Below are 27,792 nucleotides of genomic sequence, written 5' to 3' on the forward strand. Positions count from 1 at the left end.
TGAAATTCTCTCTGAGGAAACAAAAAAATTATAAGGACCTACAACAAGGCATGCAGGAATTGCAAGGGCAAATGAAGACTGCATATTCAAATCTATGCAGGAATGAACCTTGCTTCTTTTTCTGCTGGTACCTGTTAGTTTCTGAACTGCTTAGTGGTTGATTTATGTCACTTCTAGAGCTTAATGAAGTAAGGCTTATCGGAGTGGGGGCAGGGGGAAAGAATAGCTGTGAAGGAGAGCAATTTCCCATCATCATCCATTTTCAGCCCAGTCTCTTTTAAATGGATAAACCACTATGAGCAGTGGAGTCCTCTTACGAGTGCTTGTTTTCTCCTTGAGCTTGGGTAAACCTATTTCATCTATAACTATCCCTGTTTTCAGCAGCTCCACTGACCTATTTACCCTGTTGCTAGAAGAACAAACCTTTGGCATGTTCCATTTATTTTGTTCTAAATTCAGTTTTCACCCCTGCCACTGTTGTTTGTTGGTTTTACTGGATAAATGCTGAGCAATTGAATGTTTTTGCAGCTGGTGTGCTTATAGCTGGTGCTGATGTGGGCAGCGTCTCAGCTGGGCAGCTGCAGTTTATTGTAATGGCACAGCAGGAACTGCAGGAGGCTAAGGAAGTGTTGGAGGAACTTGACATTTCTTGAGCAAGTGAGTAGTTTTCATCAGTGCTGCCTAGTGTTCTTAATCCTCCCAAGCACTTCTCATCTTGTTTAACCTGGCTTCCTTGAGAAAGTCAACAATAAACAGGAAGTATCATTGAGGTTATATTTGTCAGTAATATTTATTATTGTTTCTCCATCTGAGTACTTACAGAACATTGACTGTGTTTTTCAAACACTTTTTTAGTGATGAAGAGAATGCTGTTGGAACAGCACCTCTACCCAGGCTCTACTCTACTAGATTCTGATTTGGTCCTGCACACTCACCTGAAATTAATTTAAATGATTCTAAAATTAATAACTTAGCACATTTGTAATGTTCGAAAATCACAAAACATGCATTTGTTTTTGCAGTGAACAGCTGATCTAAATTATTGTCTTTGGTCTTTTCTGGATCCAGGCTGCAATAGCGGGCAGTGCTTGCACTCTGTCCCTGAGAGCCAACAGCCTGGGGTACTTGTCTGCCAGGTCAGCTTTATAGGATAGGAGCGTTGTGCTGCACACATCCCAGTAGAAATCAGCCCATGTTACCTGGTGGAAAGAGGAAAGAAGTTGTAAACCTGAATTGGTGATCTCAGAAAATTAGGACAATGAATATTCTCAGCAAAAACGAAGCACGAATGATCTGGTTCCTGCTAGGTTTTGGGTTCTTAAGTTACAGAGATAGTAACTGTGCTGCAATGCAAGGATTAACTTGATTAAAAATTAGTCAAAACAGGTTCTTGCCACTAGTATTGTTTTTTCTTCTTTTTTAGTATTGACTCAGAAATCAAGCAGTGACTCTATGCAGAGTTTGTAACTCACACCTCCACTAAGTAGTGCAAAGCATTTAAAGTGTCTTGTATCAACGTCTAGAATGGTTTAGGAAATGCAGATCTATCCTGGTTTGCTTTCTTTTTCTGATGGCGTGAACAGCTTTCGCTACACAATGGAGCAACCAGTTGTGTATTGGTAAGAAGAAAGAAATAAAAAAAATATATATATCAAGTGACCTGTTTTTACAAGATTTCATTGGGATAGCGTGAAATCCATAATGCTAACAGTAGTCACAGTTGCATTTTACTGGCGGTGTCATTGGGATGAGAGAAACCGAAATTATACTTACAGATTTTCCTACAAACCAATTTTTGTCTCCTAAGAAAGCATCCAGATTTTTCAGCAGCTCGGGGCCTTTGTTGGTGAGGATGTCATTAAAAGCTTTCTCCTGGGGGAAGAACAGAATGCACACAGCGATCAGCAAAACTGGATTCTTGAGGGTTTCTTAGGAAAAAAGATGCACAGGGAAAACTGGAAAAGCTGATGGATGGTCTGATCCAAGTAGAGTTGTCACATTCCTCTTTGGTGGAAGGAATGTGTTAACATCCAAGTACAGATCAAGAATGCAGAGAGTACAGTTATTTTAAATAATTTGGTGGCAGCTGTGTTGTCATTGGAGTACTTGCAATAGGATACTATGCAATGCAGGAAAGCTGAACTATCTGAAAAGCTTGTCACCTGCCTGAAACACCCAGCGCTAGACTCAGAGAGCTGAGCAGAAAGGCAATTTGTTTCCTTATTAGCACCTAAAGAATGTTGAGATCTCCCACAGAGATGTGTGTGGTGATGCCACTCAACAGCCTGTGACAACGTGGCAGGAGCCCTGCCATAGATTTGGGAAGAATTTGTAGCCTTTCCTCTTGTACCATCCGTCCAGTTTGCAGAATCCCATAAGCCCATTCTTTTCTGCTGTTGGTCAAGTATTGGTCAGTTATTTTTCCTTGCCATCCCTCCTAATGTAGGCTATGAACCAGGCTTTTGCTGGATGTGATGCTGAACTTTCGTGTTAGCAGGTTGTTCTCTCTTTTTTTTTTTTTTTTTTTTAATGCCTCAGTGAGATTTGAGGCTGAGTCTGTATGGGAGGATACCTTGCATGTTGGTGAGTTGAGGATAAGACTGAACAGCAGTGGTTCTCCACCAGCTGTTCCCGCAGCCAAAGGTTTTAAGGCTGCTAGTAAAGGGTTAGCTGTTTCCTTGGGAGATAGCTACTTTTCTCTTGTCGCCTGCACAAAGTGATTGAGATAGCAAATGGCTGTGATTATCTTTTTGGCTTTATCTGTTTGGCACAGTTTGTGCAGTTGATACATGACCTGGCCAGATATTTAACAAAGCCAAAATTTAGAAGCAGCAGCAGCCTGACCCCAAAAATGCTGGCTGGAATACAATCTGTGTTTCAAATCAGACTGAAGTCTTGGCATCTCCTCCTGCTGTCTGTAAAGAGCTCTGTAACTCAGCAGAGGAGGCTGAGGTGAGGCCTTGTGGCAACCTACAGCTCCTTGTGAGGGGAGCAGAGGGACAGTGCTGAGCTTTTCCCTATGTGATAGCAATGGGACCTAGGGGAAAGGCAGGCATGGAGCTGCATCGTAGGAGGGTCAGGTTGGGTGATACAAAAATGCTCTTCACCTCTTCAGAGGGTAGTGGGCATGGAACAGGCTCCCCAGGGCAGTCATCACGGCCCTAAGGTGCTGGAACTCAAGAAGAATTTGCAAAGTGTTCTCAGATATATGGTGTGATGTTTGGGTGGTGCTGTGTGGAGCCAGGAGTTGGACTCCATGATCCTTGTGGGTCCGTTCCGGTTTGGGATGTGTTATGATTCTTTGAATTTGAACTGAGTGCCATGACTGCAAGTCACAGCCACAAGTTTGCAATTCAGAAATGTCAGGCTTGCAGCCTGTGCTGTAACTTTATTTTTTAATATTGCCACCCTTTGCAAAATATACATAACGAATGAAATCTCGTTCGTTACTCTCCAAGTCTCTGTCCTTTTGCACGTCGACCACAAGGTGGTGGCAGTGGACCCAGGGAGATCTATTAGTGCCAGAAGTGCTGCAGACTCCCAAAAAGCAATTTTCTAGACCTTTTGGCCTCCCAGACAATATCATGCAGCGTATGTGCACACAGGCACGTGCAGGCTGCCTGTGAGCACTGCTCCCTTTCACGTTGAGCACTGGAGGCACGACCCAGATCTTTGTTTTGGAGAAGTGCCTTGTGACAGCTGGGGCACACCCAGTGATGGAAGAACAGGGACAGCAGTTCTATGGCTTACGTGCTCTACTGCACTACTACACCAGCAAGGCTGTGCCTGTTTCTAAATGTCCAAAAACTGTGAGTCAACATTCCCTTGCCAAACTAGGGGGAAATTAGGAAACTCCAAGAGGTCTTTGCAAAGCGAAGTAATTAGCATTTTTGAGTACTAAAACTTTCGAACTTCAGATTTTTCCCAAGAGGGTTTTGTAAGATTTCATTGTTTTTTATTAGTTTGTGAACATTTGGTCCTCTATGGTTTCTGTAACACAGTATCCCAGTCAGTCCAAGATGTTTGGATAAGGAAAAGGTGGCTGCTCTGGTAATTAATGAATGGACGTGCTGCTACATCACAACTTTCCTAAAAGTGTTGTGTCATCTCCTGAGGTCAGATCACTGTGAAATATCTGCAGTGCCAGCATTAACTCACTGTACCCTGAGCAACAACTCTGTAGGTTTGCATTTAAGGATGTGATGAGCAAGCACTGGGAAAAAGAGGGATGACAAAACCTCAAGTGATCTAGGACTTGTCTGTGACTGCGTTCAAGTATCACAGCCATGCGTTACCATGGGCACTGGTGTCTGCAGAAGATCCACACTGGATAGTGGTGGGGCCAAGGGTTTCTGAATTTTTCTAAAATATTATGAAGAAACCAAGGTGTAGGAGCACAAAAAGAAAATGGGATGGAGCTGTTAATCACACTGAATTAGCAAAGGCAGAAAGATTTGAGCTTTCTGTGATGGTACGGATATTACAGTGCTGACTGGAAAGAGAGTGCCCTTTTGAAGAGCAGTTTGATATACGTGTATATGGTATCCTCAGTTCAAAGTGAGCGGGTGAGATGGCTGATGCTGACCTCATTGTTCCCACAATGGGGGGAAATCTTGTGGAGGTGGAAGGGAGCAGATGACCTTAACTCAGTTAGCTTGGAGGAAGAGCCACGGAGGTCTTCTGCCTTGGGGTGAGTTGAGATGGTGGGTTGGCATGAGGCTTTTTCCACAGAGGAGATGCTGAGGTACGCATGCATATGGTTTATCATTGTTTAGCTTAGTGGCTGTCTTACCCTCACATCCTGATTTTTCTCTGCCCAGGGGAACAGTATTATGAAATCATCAATGGTGTCCACAATGGCATCAACCAATGCCTGCTCCACTGGAGTCTGACCTGCCAGACCTGTCAGAAGCAAGCATAAGGGAGATTAGTGACTTGTCAGAAATGCTTGATACTCTAGCTGTAAGCTCTATACTTTGTGAGCATTTCCATAAAAAAATATGTGCTATCCAGAGTGTTTTGATGCTAACAATATGCATCTGACTCCCTTACATTCTGGCATAATATCACCTAACTTTGCTTTTTCCCCCTCCAGTCTCATACAGCTCCCTAAAGAGCGAGTTTTTCTTTCCATCACCTGAACACGCAGCCAATTTAAACCTTCTTATGACGTACTGCTTACTTTTGATTACTCTGTCTTGTTTGCAAATCTCTTTTCCTCCCCTGCTGCTCTCTGGTTTGCCAGTGGTTATCTCAGTATTCCTTCTTTCCCTTGCTTCTCTTCACAGACGTGTTCAGGCTTTTACTTCTGTGCATAGCCAGACTATCCTCTTCTTTCTCTGTTCTTTTAGACTTCCATAAATCATATGCTTTCTTTGTCAAGTCACTTCCCTGGCTTATACCTCATTTACCTTATTCATTTGAAGGCAATGAATATGCCACTCTTTTGGGCACGGTAATCTGTGAGCCTTCAGTAAAGAAGTGTTAGTGATGGACACCCAAAAATGCCATTTCTTTATTTTAAAGGGTTACTGAATATTGTCACTGGGAATTTTAAAGGGTTTTATTTTCCCCTTTCACTCATTCTTCTTGTTGTTTTTGTTTTATGCTGCATTAACACATAAGCTGTATGGTCTGAATTTGCTGGGATAGGCCAGCAGGAAATTCCCATTGGAGTCTGATGGAAAAAGCTATGAGGGAATGTGCAAGTGATTATTTCTGACTATGAAAGCAGGGCTGCTTCTGATCAGCCTCCCAGCAGGAGACAGTCAGGAAGGTGATGTGGGAGGAAGGAGGAATTTCTCATAGTTTTTTTCAGTCTCATATCACCACATAGATGCTCATCATCCTCTTGCCTGGCAAGTAATAGATCATATCAGGGATGGAGGAAATTGGCAGTATTGCTCGACATGTGAAAATACATGATGATAGTGCCTTGAAGAATAAAACTGTGGGCTTCTTACTGTTTCCTCAGCTGAAGAACATGGAATATGAGGAAGTGCTCTGAAAGGCAGGTTTCGTCTCTCTACTCAGAATACAAAAATAGTCTGACAGCACTTAGCTTCCCAGCCTGTCTTCACTTTGCTGACGTGCACCGCCACCAACACATCTGCTTTCAAGCAGACTTGCTTTGCGCAAGTCTGAATGACAGCTACTGACCTAAAGCAAGCCCTGACTACTCTCTTTGATTACTTGCATTACTAAAGAGTCTTATATCATTTGGTGTAGCTGGCTGAGTGCTTTCATGGTGTGTAGTATTTAATGATGAGTGAAGTCACCTTCTGATGTAATCTCTCTGCTGAAACAAAACTGTTGCCTACATGTGCTTTAGAGTGCTCTGGCTGCAATCATCTCGAGTGCTTTCAAAAGCTCCTTACTCTGGTGCTTTCTGGTCTCATGACAGCTCAGAGTTTAGCTGCATGGAAAACTACCCTGAGAGCCACTGGGGGTCATAGGTACATGCTTTCTCTCATGCAGAGACAGAAGGGTAAGGTTTAGTGCTGGGAAAGTCAGACCAAAACCTAGGTGTTACATGCAGAGGGGAATGCATTTGGATATAAAGGGATTCATAGAATTTTATAATCATTGGAGCTGAAAGAGACCTTTGAAGCTCACCTAGTCCAACTCCCCTGCAATGAACAAGGACTCAGGATTATTTGTGCAGTTTCCTTTCAGTGTGCTTAACGTGCAAATGGGAAGCTCTGCCAAGTGATTTCAGCTGTGAACTATAGCCCTTCATGCTGCAGAGTGTTACTTTAAGCCTTACTCTTTACTGTGGTCTGATTTTTATTCTCTACATTCCATTTGAGTAGCTCAGTATTTTGCCCTAGGGTTCCAGTGACTCTCAGATGTCCTGCTCTGTGGTTGGGCTTTTTAAGCTGTTAGTTTTTATTCTGCTTTTGGCTGTGATCGGGTGTGTTTTTTTTTCCCAGAGCATTGAAGGTGAGTGCAGAACAGAGCGAGAAAGGTGTCAGATGAGTTACCTGTTTCTCTGGCAAGGTACCTTGCGATTGCCAGGCTCTGGTGAATGATCACTCCATCTACTTCCAGAATGGGGACTTTGCCGAATGGGATAGCTTGGAGGGAAGAAAAGAAAGAAATGAAATAAAATCATTGTCCTTAACTGCAAGTTGCACTTTTACCACGCTTGAAGGGAAATCTTTGTTACAGCATTTAGCAGTTTCACTGTGTTTCTGTAGGGAAATGCTATAGATACGGACTAAAAAGAAAAATCGGTAAGGAGAAACCACCTCACACTGCAAGAAGGCAGCTGTAGTGTAGAAACCAACTACTGAATTTCCTATTTCCTAGGCTTGTGCTTTACAACCTGAATACATCCTGGATACTCTGGATTCCTTACAGAGGAAGATTTTTCTTCAGAAGCATGTAGCTCCTTTTCTTTTCAGCTTTCTTCTCCCCAGGAAAGTGAATGCCAAGGCTAGGCAAAGTACTGCTGAAGTCTTTGTAGTGCAGGGCCCAGCTGGGGTATGAAATAGAAGATTGGGAGCACTGCAAAGATGCTTGCTTGCTGTTTTAAATTCAGTGGAAGTATCTGTATTTCAGAATTTTATCCTATGACAAGACTTTCCACGTGGCAGTTCTCCAAAGAGACAATATGAAAGCTTATCTCACTGGGAGACAAGTACAGCTCTCACAATGAACCACAAATGCTAGGATATTCAAATCTACTTGACTAGGCTTGCATTCAAAAACAAAAACTCGGTCCTGGGGAAAAGGCCTCCAGACACTGAGCATATGTAAAGGCAGACTAAGCAGGCATGATAGATACCTGTAAGAACTTGAGCTGGCACAATAGATACGTGTGAGGATGTATTCATTTAGTGATATCTTGTGTGTCAAAACTTGGGTTTCTGTTACACCACGTTTTGGTTGGCATGACTTCAAGAGGGGCTGGAACATTGGAATTGAGCTGAATCTAAGAAAAACACGGGAAGCTGGAAAATATGAGAATCTAATGACCACAGGAGTCTAGAGTACGATACAAGGCAGAATTCAAGGTGCAGCAGGCTATGGCTAGCAGGGAGGTAACATACTGTTCCCTCATCTATTCCAGTTGCTACAAAAATCTTTGCTGGCCTGTAATTCAGAAAGACCTGTAGGGTTGTCTAATGGGGTGAAGGGATTTCTTTGACTGTTCTGTAGGAGCAGGGCTTATCTGGATGCCACCACGTGCAAGGCAATGTGAAACTGTCACCTTGAGGATGATGTATACGTTCTTTCTTTGGTCCGATGATTATTTTAAATAGATGTGGCTGTGATTGCATTCTTTGTTAGCATAAACTATGGAGGACAGAAGAATCTGTGTGTCAGTTCAACTACCTTGGTGTGTTTAGTGCCAGTTAAATTTCTGTTGTTTCTGCAGGTTCCAATGAGATGAGTACATGAGCTCAGCTAACTATGAGATGTACACCTTCTTTCCACAGATGTTACTGACTTTTCTGCTTCTCCAAATCCACTGCTGACACTTGCTAAGAAGTGCAGCCCAGATTACAAATTTTATGGGATCTCCCAGTGGGTAATTTTGAACACTCTCCTAAAGTAGATGAGCAATAGAAGGAGAAAATAATGAAATCTGATGCACTTTTCACTGTTTATCAAAATAATAATAGTGTTGCCACACGGCTCTGTGGTTTAGCATGGAATATGCGAATTACTGTAGGTATGAGACTCTTAATATCAAACCTGAATGAATTTGGAAGCTGCACAGAACATACAGGATTCCTGTGTGCAGTTTTTCCTGCATGTGAGTAGAGTACCTTTCCTTCCCCAGGCTCAATGCACTGTGAGGCCAGGATGCATGTCAATGTTGACGACTAGCAGACGCAAGGGAGATCAAAGAGAATTAACTGTATTTCTCCAGGGAGAAAGCATGCAATGCTCACTTATTCTGAAACAATAGTAGACTTTTTTCCTAGAAAACTTCATATGTTTATTATCCTGTGAGCAAAGTCCTTGAAATTCCATATATTGCTTCACCTGTTTATCAAATCCAGAGAGAAAAAGAACATCTCTGAATGCTAAATTGAAGAACTTTCTGTTTGTGAAAATGAGAACAGCCTTGGATCTCCCACAGGCCAGCAGTGCTGGATGCCCTGGGCCCCAAAGCTGCAGAGCTTTGGAATCAGAGCTTTGGCTCATACTGGATAGCAGTGCATTCTTCAAGGAAGCGTCCTTCCGACGCCCCAGCCCCGAAAGAGATCACGCTGCAGAGGTTGGCAAGAGGGTAGTAGATAAAGTGTAGTTCAGAAACAGAATGTTGCCTGGAAGGAGTTAAGGGGATGCCTGTAGAGGGCTGTTAGGGGCACAGCAGTCTGATACAGCTTTGACTTGATCATCGTGACTCAGCCAGATTCTTTAGCAATAACTGCCAGAACACAGCAATGACAGTTCAGGTTGGGAAACTGTAATTGCTTAATCCCAAACAGAACAGACTATTTTCTAATGAGTTTACACATGAGGGGAGGAAGTCTGACAGCTTCAGTTTGACTGACGTTTCACTCTGATGCTCATTAAGCGGAAAATGAAAACCAGCTTGTTTGTCTGCTTGTTGAGAAGCCCTCAGTGATGGCAAAAAAAGGGGGAGACGTCTTTCTGACAGCTGAGGAAGATGGGTGAATACATGACAGGCAGCAGTGTGCTTATCATTTTCCATGTCCTGTTTCTCAGGGGTGTGCTCAAGTCTGGATTACTTTGTTTTTTCCTGGCATTCCACTGAATTCTAGGAAATGGCTTGAAGGTACCAGTCATGCCTAGTAACATTTTTTTTTTTTCTCAGCTCTGACCTGTTTTCATCAGAATCTAGTTATTTTTTTTATTATTTTGTTGGTTTTTTTTTTTTTTTTTTGCCAAGAGGCAGCATGTATGTTGTTACCGTTAGTATGCGGTAGTCTTTAAAGCATAACAGTTAGTAAACAGGATAGCCTTTTTCCTTTCTTTCCTCTTCAAAATGTGATTCAACTATTTTTCTTTCTTGCAAAGAACACAGAACATAGATATTTTTCATGATGGTGCAGTGCCTGATATGACCATGCACTGACCTTACTGTGCTGATTTCTTGATTATTGAATTACTGAGCTGCAAATGAGCGCAGCTTCTGAGAGGTTTGAGGAGAGCCCACTTGTGTTGACTGTTGTAAAAATCTATCAGTTGTTCAGGAATCTTTAGCTGCGTGGTGGGCTATCCTTGCACACACAAAAATGTGGCAGACATCCACAGAACAGTCAGAACAGAAGACATTCATGATGCATTTTCTCTACGTTAGAGGATAAGGTATAATGGATTATGAAGTTGGATTTTCAGGCTGAAAAAGAATTTTTAAGAAGCTCCTTTTTCTTTTGAAGCATTAGCATCCAAAATTCATGAACTACTGTCCAAGTTCTAAGTATCATGCCCTGAAGTGTCATCTTGCTCTTATCACTTAAAAACTTTTGTGATAATAAATTCACAGCATCACATGGAGATTGCCTGTACATTCAAGTTTGAATGCTGTGGGCTGCAATATGTTTTCTATGAGTACTGGAGATTTCCTTCTATGATTGGAAAAGAGGGATTTGTGTTAGTACGTTTCCTTGTTAGAAAGGATACAAATAGTCTTCACAACAAATAGGTGCCATTTGCTTGCAGGGTTTGCAAAAAGACCCCCACATGTCCTCTGTAGATGCCATGCATGTAGCCTATTTCCTCTGTACAGATAACACAGTCAGGCTCGCATGTACTCGCAAACTTCAGGTTACAACAGAACATGCTCAGTGATTTCCTTACACCACAGATGTGGGCTTCCATGGCTTCCTTTGAGCGTTCTCCTGTCAGTGCTTTTGGCCCTTGCTCTCCTCACTGATATCATATGTTCAAGGAACCTCTGGAGTTCTATGACAGCAGTGCGTACATAAAAATTACATTAAAATACTGTTCAATTTTGTCATCCATTTTAAATCATAGAATGGTTTGATTTGGAAAGAACCCTTTAAGATCATCTCGTGCAACTTGTCTGTAATGAACACAGCCATATCTACAGCTAGATCAGGTTGCTCAAGCCCCATCCAGACTGACCTTGAATGTCTCCAAGGACGGAGCATCTGTCACCTCTTTAAGCAACACTTTTTAGTGTAATTGTGTAAAATATATATATATATTTCCTTATACACAGTCTAAATTTCTTCTTGTTTGATACCTTTTCTCCTTCTTCTGCCACAACAGACCCTGCTAAAGAGTCTGTTCTTTCTTATAGCACCTCTTTAGATACTGATCTTCCCTTTAGCTACTGATGTAAGGTATAGTTCATGTATTTCCAGGTGAACAAAGCACATAGGTCAGTCCCTGCTCTGCTCCTAGTGAAAGAAGTGGCACATGCATCCATAATGTGAGAGGGATCTTGTCTGCACAAAACAAGAATCAGAGAGAAAGCACGAAGGAAGAGGGTTTTTATAAATAAATAAAATGGACCGAGTGGTGGATATGTATGCTGCTTCACTCATTTTTCTTTAACCTTGATCAGTTAGGGGATTTCTTACATCAGTACATACCCGTGGGTATGCATATGGATGTTCTTTCTATGTTTTTCAAAACAAAATTGCAAATTTTTCTGCAAAAATTTCAACTCCCAGTTAATCACATTCATTTTAAGATGAAAAACAAGAAAATTCTGCTACTGTCATCTTAGAAAATTTCTCAGGCATAATTGTTCTCCTTTAGCATCCCCTTGTTTTGTTGCTTATGTGAGGCAGAGGGCACAGTTGATGATAGCGTTGATTTATAGACTTTGAATGAAAACTCCATGAAAAACAGAATGGGTTTGTGATATTTTTTTTAAGCATTCTGCTTGGAAAACCAATTCCGTGATTGTCTTTAAATTGAATTTGCATATGCAAATTTTTACTTTTTATCCTAGTTATTCATTAGTTTTAGTGTTGCATGCATTCAAGAAAACGTTGACAGAGGCTGTTTACAAGTACAGGTTGATCCACATCCTCTCTTCTCATTTCAGGAAAGATTCACTGAAGTATCTGCCTAGTGTTTAACACCAGATAATTTATTTTTATATATATATCTCAGTTTTGATGTCTGTTGTGATTGGAACAATGTTCGTAGTTTCGGATGGATACCTAGCAGGGAAGATGTAGTCTGATGTATGTTAAAAGCAAGGAAGTCTGTATAAATTTCTTCCATCTCATGAAGTCCCCCAAGGGCTGTGGCACCTACTGTCTTCTTGGAGTACCTATAGATTATCACTATTGACTTCAGAACTTCTTATTGAGCAGGAAGAGCTCTTTGCCCAGCCTTCTGGGCACAGCCCAATGGATAGTAACCACATGGACCTGTTTCTTTTTCAAGGACGGGGAGAGGTAATGTAACTCAGAGCTGAACTGATTCTCCCAAACCTGCCAGCTATGCTCTCACTTTGCTTCCTTAGATACTGAGAAAGCCCCTACAAAGATTGTAATTTTCTCCTTCCCTTAGCTCTTTGCTCCTTTTCTACTCATCTTTGATTCTTCATTACTCTTGTCATCATCTCTGTTCTCTCCTCCCCACACTCATCCTGGCTTGCCCCAGTTTTGCTCCCAAATGTTCAGTTTAGGTCCTCATATTTTCTGTGATTGATACATCCCAACTGACATGCTTCTCCCCATACTTCCTCCAGACTACAGTTAAATTTTCCATAGACTTAATGCTAAGCAGACTATACTTAAGTAGTTGGATGTCCCTCGAAACCAGAATAATGGCGCAATCAGGCAGCTAAGATTGGTGTCATACCAAGGTATTTGAATTGGTTAAAGATGAGGGAAATTAAACATCACCACTATGCCTCTTAGTGCCTTTCCTTGTCAATATGAATTCTTCCTTGTCTTGGAAATGGTCCGTTATTATTTTCTTTTCCATTAATATTTAGTTGGATCACAAGAGATACATGTCAGAAATGTTGCTTCTTCCAATGCAGGCGTACAGAATACTTATTTTTTTATAAGGCTAGCAGAGGAGCAAGGCCCCTGGGAAGTGACTGGGATAGAACTGGAGGCATCCAGCAACCGTATCTTCTGGAAATGTATGACTAGGATGGTGCTCTGCTCCAACTTTAGTCCAGCTTCCATGCTGATGCTATTAAAACTCAGATTTTCTGTGAAAGCCACTGCTAAGCCTTATCTTTTATTCAAAGATCACTATTGTATATTATTCTAGCAAGACTGATGTAGCAGCGTGTCATCCTAGAAACAGCACAGGTACTCCCACAAAAAAATCTTTATCTGCTGTCGAGTGTCTATAAAGATTTGCCTATTGGAAACATTTTCAGTACAACAATTAGTCTGCCAAGTTTCCTGAGGAATCATTCCACCTCCTAAACAGTTTATGGGGTGTTTACAGATATCAGCGCAATTAAAGCATCCTTTGCTATGACTAAAAAGTCTGTGCAATTGCCATTGCATCAAATTCTTTGAATGAAACACATTACAGTGGCTGTTACTGCACGCTAATCCAGTGTCTTAAGAGGATGTTAACTTAGAACATCATCGCAGTAGATTCTCGGCTATGTTGTGCCTTTTTTTCTAGTGTTATACTTTATCTCTCTTTTGAGAGGAGCCTATTATGTGATAAAGCGCATCTTGAGAGACCCTATTACATGACTGCATAGAGTTCTCAAATTGTCTGAAGTTTAAATATAGCATATTCAAATTAAAGCAAATGTAAATTTGTGTTTATTTACTTATTTTGATGATTGGCTATGTGAAGTGAATGTTATTTAAAGCTGCTTCTTGATATATTTGGCTGTTGTATTGAAGTCTAGGCTAAAGCTGATCATCTCAATACTTTCTTTGACTTGTTCATCTTAAAAATACAATTTTTGCCTGAAATCTGCACAGAAGAATTGCTGAGTTGCAGAAAATGTAAATTTAGAATATATGAACCAAATGACAAATTTAGCTTCATTAAGTATTCCCTGTCCCCTACAAAGTAAACTCCCATCTCTTGGGTGTAAACAGAATCAAGTGAGACATTATTTCTAGGCACAAGAAATTACTTATTTTCTTGAACGTGCTGAAAGGACCAGCTTGCTGGGGTAGCCACTTGAAAATGCTAAAATAAACAACAAATGCGTAGCACTCTTCTGTCTAGTCCAAAATTAGACTTGCAGCAGCTGCAAGTCTGCTTTCTGAATGAACTTTCTGCGCATTAATCTCAGCACAGACAGTTTCTATCTTCCATTCAATTTTACAGCAAAACTAAAAAATAAAGAATTCCTTTCTTCAGAACAGTGGCAGTATTTTCTATTTTGTATGGGATGATTTGGGCTGTGGGGTGGCGTTTGTTGTGAAACCATACCTTAGGTTTTTGTTAACTGATGAATGTGGACAATTTGTGCTCTTAGAAAAACTTAAGCGCTTTGATTTGTTCCCTTAATCATGGGCTTTCTTTGTCCAAACTTGTTAAGAGAAAAATTTCCTGTCTCTCAATTGTTTTTTCCTAATTTATTGTACTTCAGGTTTTGCAGTAAGCACGCGTACACTGTACTTGCAGACTCTGCTGTCAAAAGTGATTTCAAGTGGGTAACTCATAGAATGGCTTGGGTTGGAAGGGATCTCAAGGATCATCAAGCTTCCACCCCCCTGCACAGTCAGGGCCACCAATCTCCATATCTAATACTAGACCAGGCTGTCCAGGGCCCCATCTAACCTGGCCTTGAACATCTCCAGGGACGGGGCATCCACAACCTCTCTGGGCAGCCTGTGCCAGCACCTCACTACTCTCATAGTAAAGAACTTCCTCCTGATATCCTACCTAAATCTCTCTTCCTTTAACTTAAAACAATTTCGCTTTGTCCCCCCTTTTAAAGGGCTGACTATCATCCTGCTTGTAGGCTCCCTTTAGGTACTGCAAACATACCTCATTGTGTGCAAATGTACATAGCATTTTGACTGTTATTTATTAAACGCTCATAAATATATAATAATGTAATTAGTTCAATGAATTGGGCCAATTTTAATGATTATTGAGGGTTACAAAATAATCAGCGTATCAAATTGCTATTATTTTAGCTGTGGTTACATCAAAAGTAGCTGTAATTCCCCTTAATACTTTAGTACTCTTTTGTTTTCCCCAGGCTGAGATTAACTGGAATCTACTACTTTAACTCCTATTCTTATAGGAGTAGACACAGTACAGGCAAAATGGGAAAAATATACCTGATGTTCATCGGAAGTCACCTCTAGAAATGACAGCAATGAGATCTGTCAGCCTGTGTATGTTCAACAGGTTCTAGGGATTCCCTCATTTCATATTTAGTGTTAAACAAAGCAATAACTGAACATTTTGGCAACAGTCCTGTAACCCAGTTTCCTGAGGACTGGTACTTTTTCAGCTAGCCATTCCCTCTTCAATATGCTCCTCCACAGAGGGATCTGAGGCCCATTTTGAAAATCCAGCCCAGTAGAGAATCCAAGCTGCTTATGTTACGTTGTTGTAATGTTAAGACACGCAAATCCTATACAGCCTAGCTGAGAATAATTTTTTGCTTAGTCATAGTATGTGAAGGCAGTGTTTGAGCACATGAAGGTAAATCTGAACAGTGACCCTTGATCACGTACAGTACAAATCTGTTAATATTTAAGCACCACTGCTACCTTTTATCTAAAGCTTAGCTTAATGATTAGCCTGTGGCAGATAATTTGTTTGAGAATACTGTGAGTGAGTAACTGTTGCTTCACAGAAAAGGAGGATGTGGTTGTCATCAACTGTTTGTTCTCCAGGCAAGTTCCTTAGCAGTATTACTTTGTTTTGTGCACAGAACAATATCTGAACTCTTGTTTTAGGTGATAAATGTCTGAACTTGAAAACTGACTGCAGCTCAAATGCCAATGGTGGTAAAGGCCACCATGACATAGGTATTTGAATTAGGTAGGATTCAGTCAACCTTCCAGAAGCAAGAGGTATAATAGCACTTTATGACATACAGTCAGCTATTTCTTCTCATGTGTAATCTTTCCTGGTCAATTAGTATGATCCATTCAAGTTCCCATCGGCTGACTAAATGGAAACAAAGCCTGAAATTTTTAAACCAGTATAAATTTTGCACAGATCATAGAATCATCGTGGTTGGAAAAGACCTCCAAGATTATCCAGTCCAACTATGTGCCTACCACCAGTATTTCCACACTAAACTGTGCCTTTTAGTACCACAAATTGATGTTTCCTGAACACCTCCAGAGATGATTGACTCAACCACCTCCATGGGCAACCCATTCCAGTGCCTAACCAGACTTTTAGAGAAGAAATTTCTTCTAACACCCAATATGAATCTCCATGAGAGATGCAACATCTTGACCTTGGCCTGCTGTTTGAATAGTTTTTCCTAAGTTCCAAACTGCAGGTGTTTCTATAGCCTGCAAGTCACTGTGTTTGCTTTATCTTTTTAATTTGTCTTACTGAAATTCCTGAATTTTGTATACTGGCTTGATATGTTGCTAATATTCTCTGAATTTTGTTTTGGGACATAAGTTGGTGTGTGCATCTGAATATGTGCGCACTTAAACATGAAAATATCTTATATAGTTATTTCCTCAATTCACCTGAATTCTCAAAGGAGGTCTCTAACTTAAAAACACATAAAATGGAGCATTGTAGCCTGCAGCACACTCTCAGAAGTCTGGGAAAGGCTGTGCTGTTCTTGGGAACAACAGTACTGAGGCATCTCTTTTGATCTTTTTTTTTTCCCCCTCTTCTTTAAATATCTGACTTCTTTCTTCTTTTTTTTTTTCTCATCACTTTCTCTCTTTGAAAACATTTCTTGTTGCAAAGTTGTGTCCTTAGCAGTTTCTTTTCCAACCTGGCTTTCTAAAACTGGAGTGAAGGCTGTAGTGTGATCTTTGAGACCAAATCCTCTTAAGAACCCAGGAAGATGAATAAAGTCAGCTTTAGGCACGTACTAGTAAAACCAAATTTGTTAGGAGTAAAAGCCCATCTGAATGACCACAGTAAGTCATTTTAGGCTGCTTGAAGATTTGTTTTTGGAATTGTGTGAGAGCATCAGGAATGCTATTGTGCCTATGTTGGATCTAGGGCATAAAATTCCCATATCCCAAGATTGAATATGCTTCTGATTGTGAAACACAAAGTTACCTCCAAAACTGTTTTGATTTTGACATCATTTCTAGTGGAAATTTTGATATAAGAATCTGCGCTACTTACTTGGCTTAATTTTGGGCCAGTCTGCTACTTCCAATCTATGGTCTTCATATTTTATGCCTGAATAGGCAAAAATATAGCGGCTGATTTCTGCTCTTCCTCGCAGGTTGAAGTACGTCAGCTTGTAATTGGGCATGCTGGGTTCCTGGAAGGGTAATCACCAAGTTACTTGAAACATGAGCAACAATCTTCTTAGCAAAGCACAATCTATGCTTGCTAATGAAATGTGGTTGTACAATGCAAAGAATGTATTACACTAAGCCATGATGCCTTGTATTGGTCATTTTGTTCCGCGTTTATCAGCCACAATATTCAGACACAGGCTGCTTAGATATCTCCAGAAAGATTACTTGTTGTTTTTTTTTTTGCAGATGTTAGTAACTCTCAGCCTAGGCTTATTTCTGTTGCTATTCCAAACTCTGGCCGTTTCTATGAAGTGTTTCTATGAAGTTTCTATGAACTGTTTGATCAGAGTGCACATTTAAAACCATCTACTGTAACAGGAAATAGATGCTTTGTCGAGCAGACATTTGGTTCAAGCTTGTCCTGCTCACCTCTACTGCTCACAGAGATCTGCATCCAAGACTTCATCAGTAGAACTGACAAAGTATTGAAATTCGACTCATTAGCTGTTATTACCCTAGCTGCATACTCAACTGACCTGAGCAAAGTTATAATTCAATGTGATTTTGAAAAAAATAGCATCAAATTCGTGCAAGTCCTTGTTTGGAAGCCAAAAGAAAACTTAAAAAACTTTGAGTTTTCAAGTGAATTTCTTCCTTTGGTTCTATTTTGGAGTGACATTGCAGGGTGGTTTAATTTGATTCTCTGTGTAACAGGCAACAATGGAAAATGGTTATCAGCTGGGTTGTACAATATGGATGGTTCAGGAACTGTGAGAAGGCAAGGTACCTTTAAACTATAAATGAGCTTTTATACTCTGTGCATGTTGCACTTTAATATGACTTAAGCATGGGCTCAGCTGAGGTTTAAATGTACTGGTTAAAGGAAATTAAAACAACCACCCACAGCTTTCTCTAACACAGAATTCTCTCATCAATAATGTTGCAGCCTTAAAGTAGATCTTATCTGTCATTTATCATCTTTTTGATATGCATCAGGCTCAGAGTGTTATTAATGAAACATGCAACATAGATAATTTTCATTGCACCAGTAAATAAAGAGAACTTTTTTGTGACTAAGTGCTAATAAATGGCCTTGCAAGAGAAACACGACCTCCTTTTTAGTCATCTGGCCTTGGAAAACATGTGTCTGAAAGCAGATTTATCATCAGCTTTCACTTCAGAGGGAGAAGTTCTTTATTCAGGAAAATGGGAAAGCTTGCATTTCATTGCAGACTGCATGTGCAACTTTCTCCTTATAAGTAGAACCGTCTGCTTTCCATAATGAGAATAGTAGAGGAAAACAAACATAATTCCAAATGAGCAGAGTGGAAACTGCTTAATTTCCCATAAAAGACACCTTCTCCCCTACAGCACAAAGCTGGGGCAGAAAAGCTCATCATCCAAAAGAGGTGCTTAAAAGGTGCTGGCTGCAGTGGGAAGCAATTGCAACCACCAGGGTTGCAGTTGGTGAAGATATCTAAGTGCTTCAGAACAAAAGTACCACTACCGTTGTGTTTAAAGTCAAGGATTTGCATTGTGGTTGTTTTTTTTTAATTTTATTTTATTTTTATTTGTGTTGTAGAAAAGATGGAAGCTGCAGGCAAAATAAGTTATGTTAGTTGTTGTTGTGCGAGTTGTGTGATAAGTATTTGAGATGTATTATTTACTGGAAAATGTATTTGCAGTTTGGTAAGTAGAGCTTACAAGTTACCAGCCTTGTTACTTCTTTCTCTATAGAGAATGTTTTTGACAGTTGTCAAGTTCTCAAGCATGTTTTAGATATGTGCTGTGATTTCCTTTTTGAGGGAGGGGAAGAAAGGCTGAAGAAGGAACTAAACAAAAAAACCATTCCTTGTTACATTCTTATTGCTTTATGGCGTAGGAGAAAAGTGCTGATTCAATCTCCATTTGTAGGGGACACGACCTTTAACGTGCTAAATCCATGTAACTGTTCTGTTCTCCAGGAGTGTCCACAAATTCTTTTCTTCTCTAATGAGTCAATGGACATCAGCTACCTCCCACCCGCAGCCTGAGCATCTTGGCTGCCCCGGTTCTTTGTTAGCAGAAAGTTATCAGTAGCTGGGAGGCATTGAAAAGAGCAAGGATAGAAGGCTTAACATGTGGTACTATATATAGATCAGGCTAGAGATAAGTGAGGTAGAGCGTCCTTTTTCGTAGTAGGAATCTTGAAGCAGTCTGATTTGTACCACAGGAGAACTCTACACATAGAAGGGGAAGCTGTGTATCATCAGGAGCACTGAGATGATGTAAAGAAACGAGAATTTTGGCAGAATACTATAAAGTCTTTCTGAGAGCTGTAGTAGGCTGTAGAATGTTTTAGTCTGTTGAGGAAGTAGTGGAAACTATTGTTTCAAGTGTTTAAAGCAAAGCTAAACAAATTTCTAATAAATACGCTCTAAGGAGTAATCAAACTTTTGCAGTGCTGATGCACTTTAAGACTTATGTTTTTTTTCCCATCTGTGAACAACAACAACAACAACAAAGTAACCCTATGAGGAGTTTACTGAAAAAGCGTGACATCTTAGAAGCCTCTATAGTTCCACTGTAAGCATGCTTTTGTAAATGTTTGTAGGTTTTATTTCTTATTTGTATTCATTGTGAAATGTCAGGAGTAGCACTCCCTAAACAATTCCACGTCGATTTCTTAAATGAAAGAAAAGGTTGTGTTCTGAATAGCTATTTGCCAAACACTGAAAGAAAGATGGTAACATTTCCCCTTTACCCTCCTTTACCTCATTCTCCCATCGTGTTTTGTAAAGGAATGAAACATGAGGAACAAATTGAAAACTTGTTTTCAGAAAATTATTCCAAGTGATTGAGAAACAACAGTTCTAGGGAAAACAGATTTTGAAAAAATAATTTCAGGTAAAATGAAGCCTTGAAGTGGGTGATGGATCTTAATGTCCACTTGAGAACATGCAGCCACCTGCTTAGTGCTGTGAGTTCTGTTCAGGTTGTCATAAGACAAGTGTTTATAAACGCAGAAGGGGAGTATATGATTTCTGCTGGTAAATCTGTCTTCTAAGAAGAGTTTATTATGATGTTTTTTCTTGACTGTTTTTGTATTTTTCTCTTTCTTAAGCTATGAATATAGCTGAAAATGGAGAAAACTGGTCTGTGGCTGGTACCAGTGGTGCGTGGAACTGTGCAAGGCATCTCAGACTCATTTCACTCTATCTGTGTGTAGGAGGAGTCATCATCTATATAATTCATCAGTAAAAGTCCAGGTTAAAGTTACAGGCTTCTTAGGCATCTTACAACACATTTCAAGTAATTCAAGTCAAAAATGTCTTTATGGGAAAACTGTATTATCTGATGAGTTTGTAGTCTTTTCTTTCCCAGTTTTAATTGGGACTAAAACAGTCAATTTGCAAACTTCAAACAAAATTGAAGTTTAAAAGCTTAGAAGGAATCAGCACTGTTATCTGAGAACCAATATGTTGGGTTTCAGATAGTGATATTACAGAAAAGTTACTGACAGACTAGAAACTGTACAAAGAAACCTGGAGGATGCTGAAGTGAACAGTTCTGTGTCTGCAAGGTGTGCAATGCTTTTGCCTGTCCTGAGTAACAGTGCAGGTCCTTTGTGTGTTCATTTCTAATTCACAAATGCACAGCATGCATTCTGCTGGTACGACACACCCTCATGCAGAGACCTGGTGTGCTCTGTCCAGATAAACTGAGGAATGCTGGTCTTTGTAGAGGTGCTTCATCACTTTTCTTGAGAATCCAGCCTTCAAAGTAATGCAAGGAAATATTTCTCAATCTCCTTCAATTGTACTTTTCACTGTGGAAAAACAAGGGTTCTCTTTCCTAAAATATACGGGCTTTGATTCCATCACTGTTAGAAGACTTTTAAAAGCTAGGTATTCTCTTCAGCAAGCAAGGGGAAGAACTGTTGATCTGAGGTTCATCAGTGTATCTCTGCCGACCAAATTTTCTGCCTGGAAGAGGTGATGCATTGCTTTGTGGGGGCTGTTCGGGGTTCAGCAGCCAAGAGCTCACCAGGCACGGGTGGCTGCGTGTGACTAATCTTGAATCATTACTGATGGGGGAGGAAAAAAAAAAAAATAAGGCTGGGCCTTGGCATCTCCCTGAGGGGAAATCTGCATCTTTGAAGGGCGTGAGAGGGTAACTTGGAGCCATTTGTAGCAAAGAAGCTGAAAATCTTCCCCTGAAGACAAGAGAGGTAATGGATGGGTACCTCAGTTTATTTTACAATAGAACACCAAAGATTCTTAAATCTACAGTTATCCTTCTGCCAAGAAGTATCTTGCTTTATGAAGCAGAAAACAGAGATCATGCCCTCCCTAAGCAGTGCTGTATTTGAAATCTGAAAGCCTGGAAGAGTTGGCGGTGTTTGTTTTGTTTTTTTTGTTGTTGTTGGTTTTTGTTTTTTTACTTGGTATTTCTTTGCAATGTTTGAGTAAATCTGACCTGGGGAGTAGATGAGTAGATCTGAAATAGATACAGATCATAGAATCATGTAGATCTAACAGCTTGATTTAGGTGTCCTACCAGAGAGAGGCTTGTGTAATTTCAACTAGTTCATATACTTACTCACCTGTGTATTTCTGTGATGCCCAGGATGTATCAAGCTGCATAAGCTGGCATAACCCTTCTAATCCGTAGCAACTGAACCTCTTGCACTGAAAACTATTTCTTTGTCCCAGCTGCTGAGCCGAATGGTGCTAATATTTAACTTACAAAGTTAAATATAGAGAACGAGAGAAACTGTCTGACCTTGTTTTTAATTCAGACAGACGCATTACAAGAGAAAGTTTCCTGAGGTTATTTTGTCAGAAGTTGTCTATCCAAGTAGGAAGCATTAATTGTTGATTTTAATGCTTAGGAGCTGGGAAGAGCTGTTTTACTTGATGAACATATAGAAAGATTTTAACCAGAAAAGGCACTTACTGTGCCTCATTTCACCTGTGAAACACTAGTGATATTAAAATCAGTTTTGTCTATCTTGCTGACTGTTCTCTGACATGGAGATACCTCATCTGCTTAGTGAGGACTAAAGCAGCTTTCTCCTTCTCCAGTTTTTGGAATAGTTCCCTTTTGGAGTGGGTTTTCCTGCCATTTCCATGAGAAGTGGAGATACTTCCATGACACATGCTGTGCCTTGGCAGGAGAGACCTAAAGAGCCTTGCAAGCCTTCTGCTTACTTCTGCAAATTGGGCAAGCCTGTCAAGCCTGTGTATGGTACAAAAAGAAATCTGAGCTGATAATGACCTGGGTTTTGGCTGAAGTTGAGAGAGTGCAGAATCTCGGCTTGAAAGTCCTGTTTGAAGAATCTAGATGGATCTCTTTTAACATGCTGCTAAAAGGAAAAGTGCTCATTTCCCACAGAATGTAAAACGTGTCCCTTTTTCTCAAGAATAAATTCCTGCATGTAACACAGAGTAAAAAATATTAGAGGCTGAAGAGACATTTAGTGTCTCAGAAAATTTACAAAAGAAAAAGCTTTTATTTTCTTCTCCCCAATAATGTATTAATTCTTCTCTAGCTGTGAAAGTAAGAAAATTTCCATCCTTCTTTTGGAGGAGGATGCATGGAGGATATTGGCAGATTCATTGGAAGACCTGTGAAGACTTCTATTAAGTATTTCAACAGTGTTCTTTGTCTTCATATGGTAAAATGAAAAGCTTTGAGTAATTCTATGTAGCTGCTGTCGGCTCCATTTGACATAAACCAACTTTCTGAAAAGCAGATGCCTCTTCCCCCACCACCCATTTACAGAAAATAAACATTTTCATTTGATTTTCCTCCTTCCTCCCCTTTTTTTTTTTTTTTTCCAATGCCAGATAGCAATCAGGCTATCTGGATTGGAGAAGAAAACTTAAAACAAACAAACAAAAAACAAAACAAAACAAAAAACCCTGCACCCTCCTTTCTGTTTAAAACACAGATCATCTGAAGTAAATGTTTATGAAATTTTATGTAGGACTGAGTTTTGAAATGACAAATCCCAAATGCAATGGTTACAGCCTGATACTCCTTAGCTTGGTTTTCAGGATTGGATATATGCATAGGTATAAGCGTGTGTGTGTGTATATTTTTATTATTAACAGTCCTTGAGACATTGCTGGTTGTATGCTAGCAATATGTTTGATTGCCTGAAATTATAACCATAAAGATTTTAGGAATTGCTAAATATCAAATAGGCCTTTACAAATATGATCTATATTTATGGGGAACATAGTTTGTTGGCAAAATTGGCCTTTCTGTATGTGGAACTAGTCACAGAGTGTCTACAAAAAATGTAGTGAAGCAGCACTGCCTTGGAGTTTAAGGGGTACCTTCCTTTCTAATGCATTTTCAGTGCCCTATTCCCCTAAAGCTTGCCCTGTATCCATCACTGTCCTTGGGAATAGTTCCTGTCAGCTGCAGCTGGCCAGGGGTCAGTGTCTAGCCTGGAATAAAAACTTCAGTGGGAGGTGAAGGAGGAATCAACAGGTTTGGGTCCTAATTCTCTTGTGCTAGGTTTTTGTTGGAGTCAAAGCAAGTGCTGGATGAGAGAATGGTTTTGTACATCCGAGTGCATGCTTAACTCCATGTGAGTGGCTAGATGTGAGTCTTGTGCATTCACATGATCGTTCTGAATCAGTCACTGTGGTGGTGGCCTGCTTGGAATGGCAGTGGAACAAGGCTTCTCAGTCTGCTTTGTCTAGCAGACTTTTTTTGAGTATCTGTGACAATTTTGCTTTTTGAGAGTCAGAGACTCTCAGGCTTTTTTTGCTTTTTTTTTTTTTTAATTTCTTGGTCCCACTTTTATTTAAATAAATATTGAAACAGTTTTGTACAGCCTCCCAAGTTGTAAAGAGTTTCAAATGGGTTAATTGGATGCCTGAGACCAAGGGACACAGATAAAATTGCAAGTACAGAAATGTCAGGAAATAGCCAGACAAGGGAGTGGCGAAGATGATTTTTCATGAGAGGCTGTTTAGGTCTTATTTCCTCATCGGATGTTTAAAAATTCCTTTAAGTGTTTTACGGTAGAACAAAAGTCTAAATAATCATAACTCTTGCCAACACTGGTCATTCTTGTAAAACTTGTGCCTTGTAGCTTCTGTAGTCTTCAGACAAACCAGTGGCCTTCCTTTAACTCCCCATAAAACAAAGAGAATAGCTGCAAGTCACTTCTGCTTCTTAAGTGTGTTACTCAGCTCTCCATAGGCAGCTGTTGGTTTTGCCTGGGGAATTTATGTCCTTGCCCTGAATGCTCAAGTTCATTCAATAACTTTGTAACTGCTGTTTTGGCCACCTAATATCTTTCCTCAGGTGTGGGGGACGGAACTGGGGAAACCAGGTTTTTTTCTTGTTTTTTGTTTTTTTTTTTTTTTTTTTTTTTGTTTGTTTGTTTGTTTTTGTTCCTCTCCTTGTATCCCAGCTACATCAGCTCCTCGTCTGGACTAGTCTAAACTGCTTTGTTCTTTAACTGTCACCTGCTGTGAATCTACAGTGCAACTAGCCAAGATTAAACAATGCTGCAGACATTAAGGAAAAAATAAGATATTCAGAAGAATGTGTGCCCCCTCAATTTACCACGCATACAAATATGGCCTGATTTTATTCAATTGGCAGAGGTCTCCAGCACTGCCCATCAGGTCTTCTGTACCCTCCTGCTCTGCCCTAGAATGGTGGCACACACTGCTGTTAGACCCAGTGCTCTTATCTCCTGTTGTGGTGGTGTTTTTCCACTTAATCTGACATTAGTTTCACAGCAGAATGAACTAGAGGAGACAAAGGTCTCAGTTGCTCTTTAGGCTTCACTGGTCTTCTCAAACAGACCAGTAATGAGAAGTGTGAACCTGTAGCTTTGAAGAACACTTGGCCTGAAGGCTGGGGGTCGCCTGCATCTGGTGGTACATGTCCTGACTTATGTTCACAAACTGCTTGACTTGTAAATCCCTACACTTAGGAGCGATGTACTTACTCAGCAGTAATTTTTGGCCGTTTTAGTTTTTTTTTTATAATCGAAGCAAACAGACAGAGCTTAGCTCTGTGACACTGCGGACAGTGCCTGCGCCCAGAACTTGTTACAAAATATTTATCTGAGGCAAGCAGATAGAGGCTTCAGCCCTGTGTTTGTTCTTTTTGGCTGGCGAGTTATTGTACCACAGCAAGTTTTTGAAGCCCTTCAACTGCTACTTTCTGTACATCCGTATGTGTTATGATAGAATGGCTTGGGTTGGAAGAGACCTCAAAGATTGTCAAGCTCCAACCACCTGCCATGGACAGAGTTGCCAACTGCTAGATCAGGCACTAGGCTGCTGCCCTGGGCCCCATCCTAACTGGCTTTGAATGCTTCTGGGGTTGCTGTATCTACAGTTTCTCTGGGTATCCTGCACCAGTACCTCAGGAATTTCTCTGTGGGGAAAACTCCCTGACATCTAATCTATGCATCCACTCCTTCAGCTTAAAACCGTTTCCCCTTGCCCTATTGCTGTCTACCCACGTAAGAAGTTGGTTTCTCTACTGTTTATTATCTCCCTTTAAACACTGAAAGGAGACTTGCTTCTACTCTAGCTCAGTTCAGCACAAGACTGTATTTGAAGTATCCTGGTGTTAATTATCTGTGAGTAGGAGTTAGCATAGGTAGACTCTGAAGGGCATAATATCCACTCTCCCACTCCCACAAATATCACCTGGTGAAAAGTAGGCAGGTGGTAGACAAGATTCCTCTGCTGTTTGTTACCCAGATCCAAAGCATAGAAATGCCTGTCTGTTATTAGCTGAATATCCTTGTTTTCTGTCCTGTTTCATTGCAGGCTCTTACTCTTTACAAGAGTCATTCCAGCACTATTTTGCAGTACTTCTAAGGAGTGGCAACTCTGAGTATTTAACTTTCTCAGTTCATTGCTGTAGTTTATTTTATGGGAGTGCTAGTAGGCGGACTCCAAATACGTGCAGTTGTTTACACTGAGTATGAGCTGTGTGGATATGGCAGATATTATTTATTTTTCTTCTGGATTAACTAGCAACAGGGTGAGTATATTTGAAGTTTGCAGCCTATATGGTAAGCCTTTATATATTCATGTTCATATCTTTCAGCAGCATGGTGTGCCACTTGCAGATTAGCAATCAACAAATGGCATGCCAACCTAACCACCAGTGGCTGTTATTGTAATAAATTGATAGGGAGATTTTGCTCAAAAGTGGTCTATATTTTCAACAGGTTTTGCTTTCTAATAGCTGAGTAGAAGGCTGTGCGTGACAAACTGCTACTAGAAATCTTAAGAGCAAACCCTGAGATTACAGACTATCTCCATCAGTGGCATATGAGTTTGCTGCTTTGAGGGTAACAATTGTAGCTGCACAAAATGGGAATTGAAGAAGTCACTTTGTGTAATGGATGGCTTTCAGCAGAGAAAATGTGCCCAGGACGATTCTGCACATAGTGAAGGCAGTGAGATTTTAAAGAAAAAAAATCCTGGACAGATACTCAGAGAATCCTTTTGAAGAGAAGATTAAAAATTGTGTTTTTGAATGAAGAAAAATGTATTAAGTAGAAGCAGATACAGGAAGATTTCTTTTCTCAAATAATAGTAGGAATTAGAATGAGAGCATGTTAATCCACTGGTGAGCCAGAGAACAGGTGGGAATTTGGAATATGAATAGAACAGTGCGTAAAAATGACCTAGAGGAACTGTTTAGTGCTGCTTAATATGTATCTAATTCTCTGACATTAGCCTAGATTTGTTTTGGTTACATAAGCAAGTGCATGTGTCAGTCATTACAGCTAGCAGAATATTGCTCTAAACTGCTCTCTTGCTTACTGAAAGCCCCCTGCAGCGCCCTGCATGCTTAACCTGTATTAGTTTTTTTTGCCTGCTTTTCCTATTGAATGCATTCTCTGACAATTATCTCAAGTATGAAAGCCGCTCAGTGCTGATTGCATCAGCTACTGATGAGAGGTGGGGGCTTGCTGCAATTTGCAGAAGATATCTGATCTGATAGAAAATGTCTGAAAAGATATAGCTGAAGGTTGTTTGAGGCACTGTGTGCATTTGTACAGGTGCCAAACGTACAGGTGGAAGCTTAAAGATGTTTGTAAGCAGTTAAAAAGCATTATGTAGATAGTGCAGCTGATGTGTAGAACTCAGGATTATCCCTCATTATGCCAACAGCCACAGCCATAGACTTATGTTCAATGAACTTAACAAAATTAAAATATTAGGTACTCTCAGAACTTGTTGCACAAATAGTGTGATTTGTAGAGAGCAAATACTATGCAGCTCTTATAACAGCAGAAGGAGGTCAGGAGAAGAAAGTGGGAAGAAGAGAAACCAGGTTCTTGCAGTAAGCAAAGCTGAAACAGAACTCACTTGGGTGCAGTAGTACGTGGTCCTTTCCTCAGTGCACAGGAGCTCCTCTGCAGGCTGGCCCCTGTGGAAAAGGCTTACATATAGTGTTTGTTAACATGCAAACCACTCCCCCAATGACA

The 27,792-nt window shown here is 40.4% G+C and overlaps 1 protein-coding gene across 1 annotated transcript; it reads right to left on the minus strand.

Moving 5' to 3' along the window:
- Window positions 1-765: 765 nt before the first annotated feature.
- Window positions 766-27,774, minus strand: HPGDS (hematopoietic prostaglandin D synthase). The gene is made up of 6 exons (XM_048941274.1): window positions 27,674-27,774; window positions 17,197-17,338; window positions 6,984-7,076; window positions 4,793-4,902; window positions 1,774-1,872; window positions 766-1,199 (listed from the first exon to the last, which is right to left on the minus strand). Exons 2-6 carry the CDS (start codon window positions 17,327-17,329, stop codon window positions 1,035-1,037), a joined length of 600 nt encoding a protein of 199 aa, XP_048797231.1. The 5' UTR covers window positions 17,330-17,338; window positions 27,674-27,774; the 3' UTR covers window positions 766-1,034.
- Window positions 27,775-27,792: the final 18 nt, after the last annotated feature.

This window comes from Lagopus muta, chromosome 4 (genome assembly GCF_023343835.1).
Source record: "Lagopus muta isolate bLagMut1 chromosome 4, bLagMut1 primary, whole genome shotgun sequence".
Classification (NCBI taxonomy): domain Eukaryota; kingdom Metazoa; phylum Chordata; class Aves; order Galliformes; family Phasianidae; genus Lagopus; species Lagopus muta.

Excerpts from the sequence above, each read along its gene's own strand:
- HPGDS (XM_048941274.1), bottom strand. The coding sequence starts at position 17,329 with ATGCCCAATTACAAGCTGACGTACTTCAACCTGCGAGGAAGAGCAGAA. Across the intron at positions 1,873-4,792 it reads AGAAAAATCAGGATGTGAGG|GAGAAAGCTTTTAATGACAT; the intron begins GTAAGACAGCCA and ends TTCTTCCCCCAG. Across the intron at positions 1,200-1,773 it reads ATTGGTTTGTAGGAAAATCT|GTAACATGGGCTGATTTCTA; the intron begins GTAAGTATAATT and ends TCTTTCCACCAG.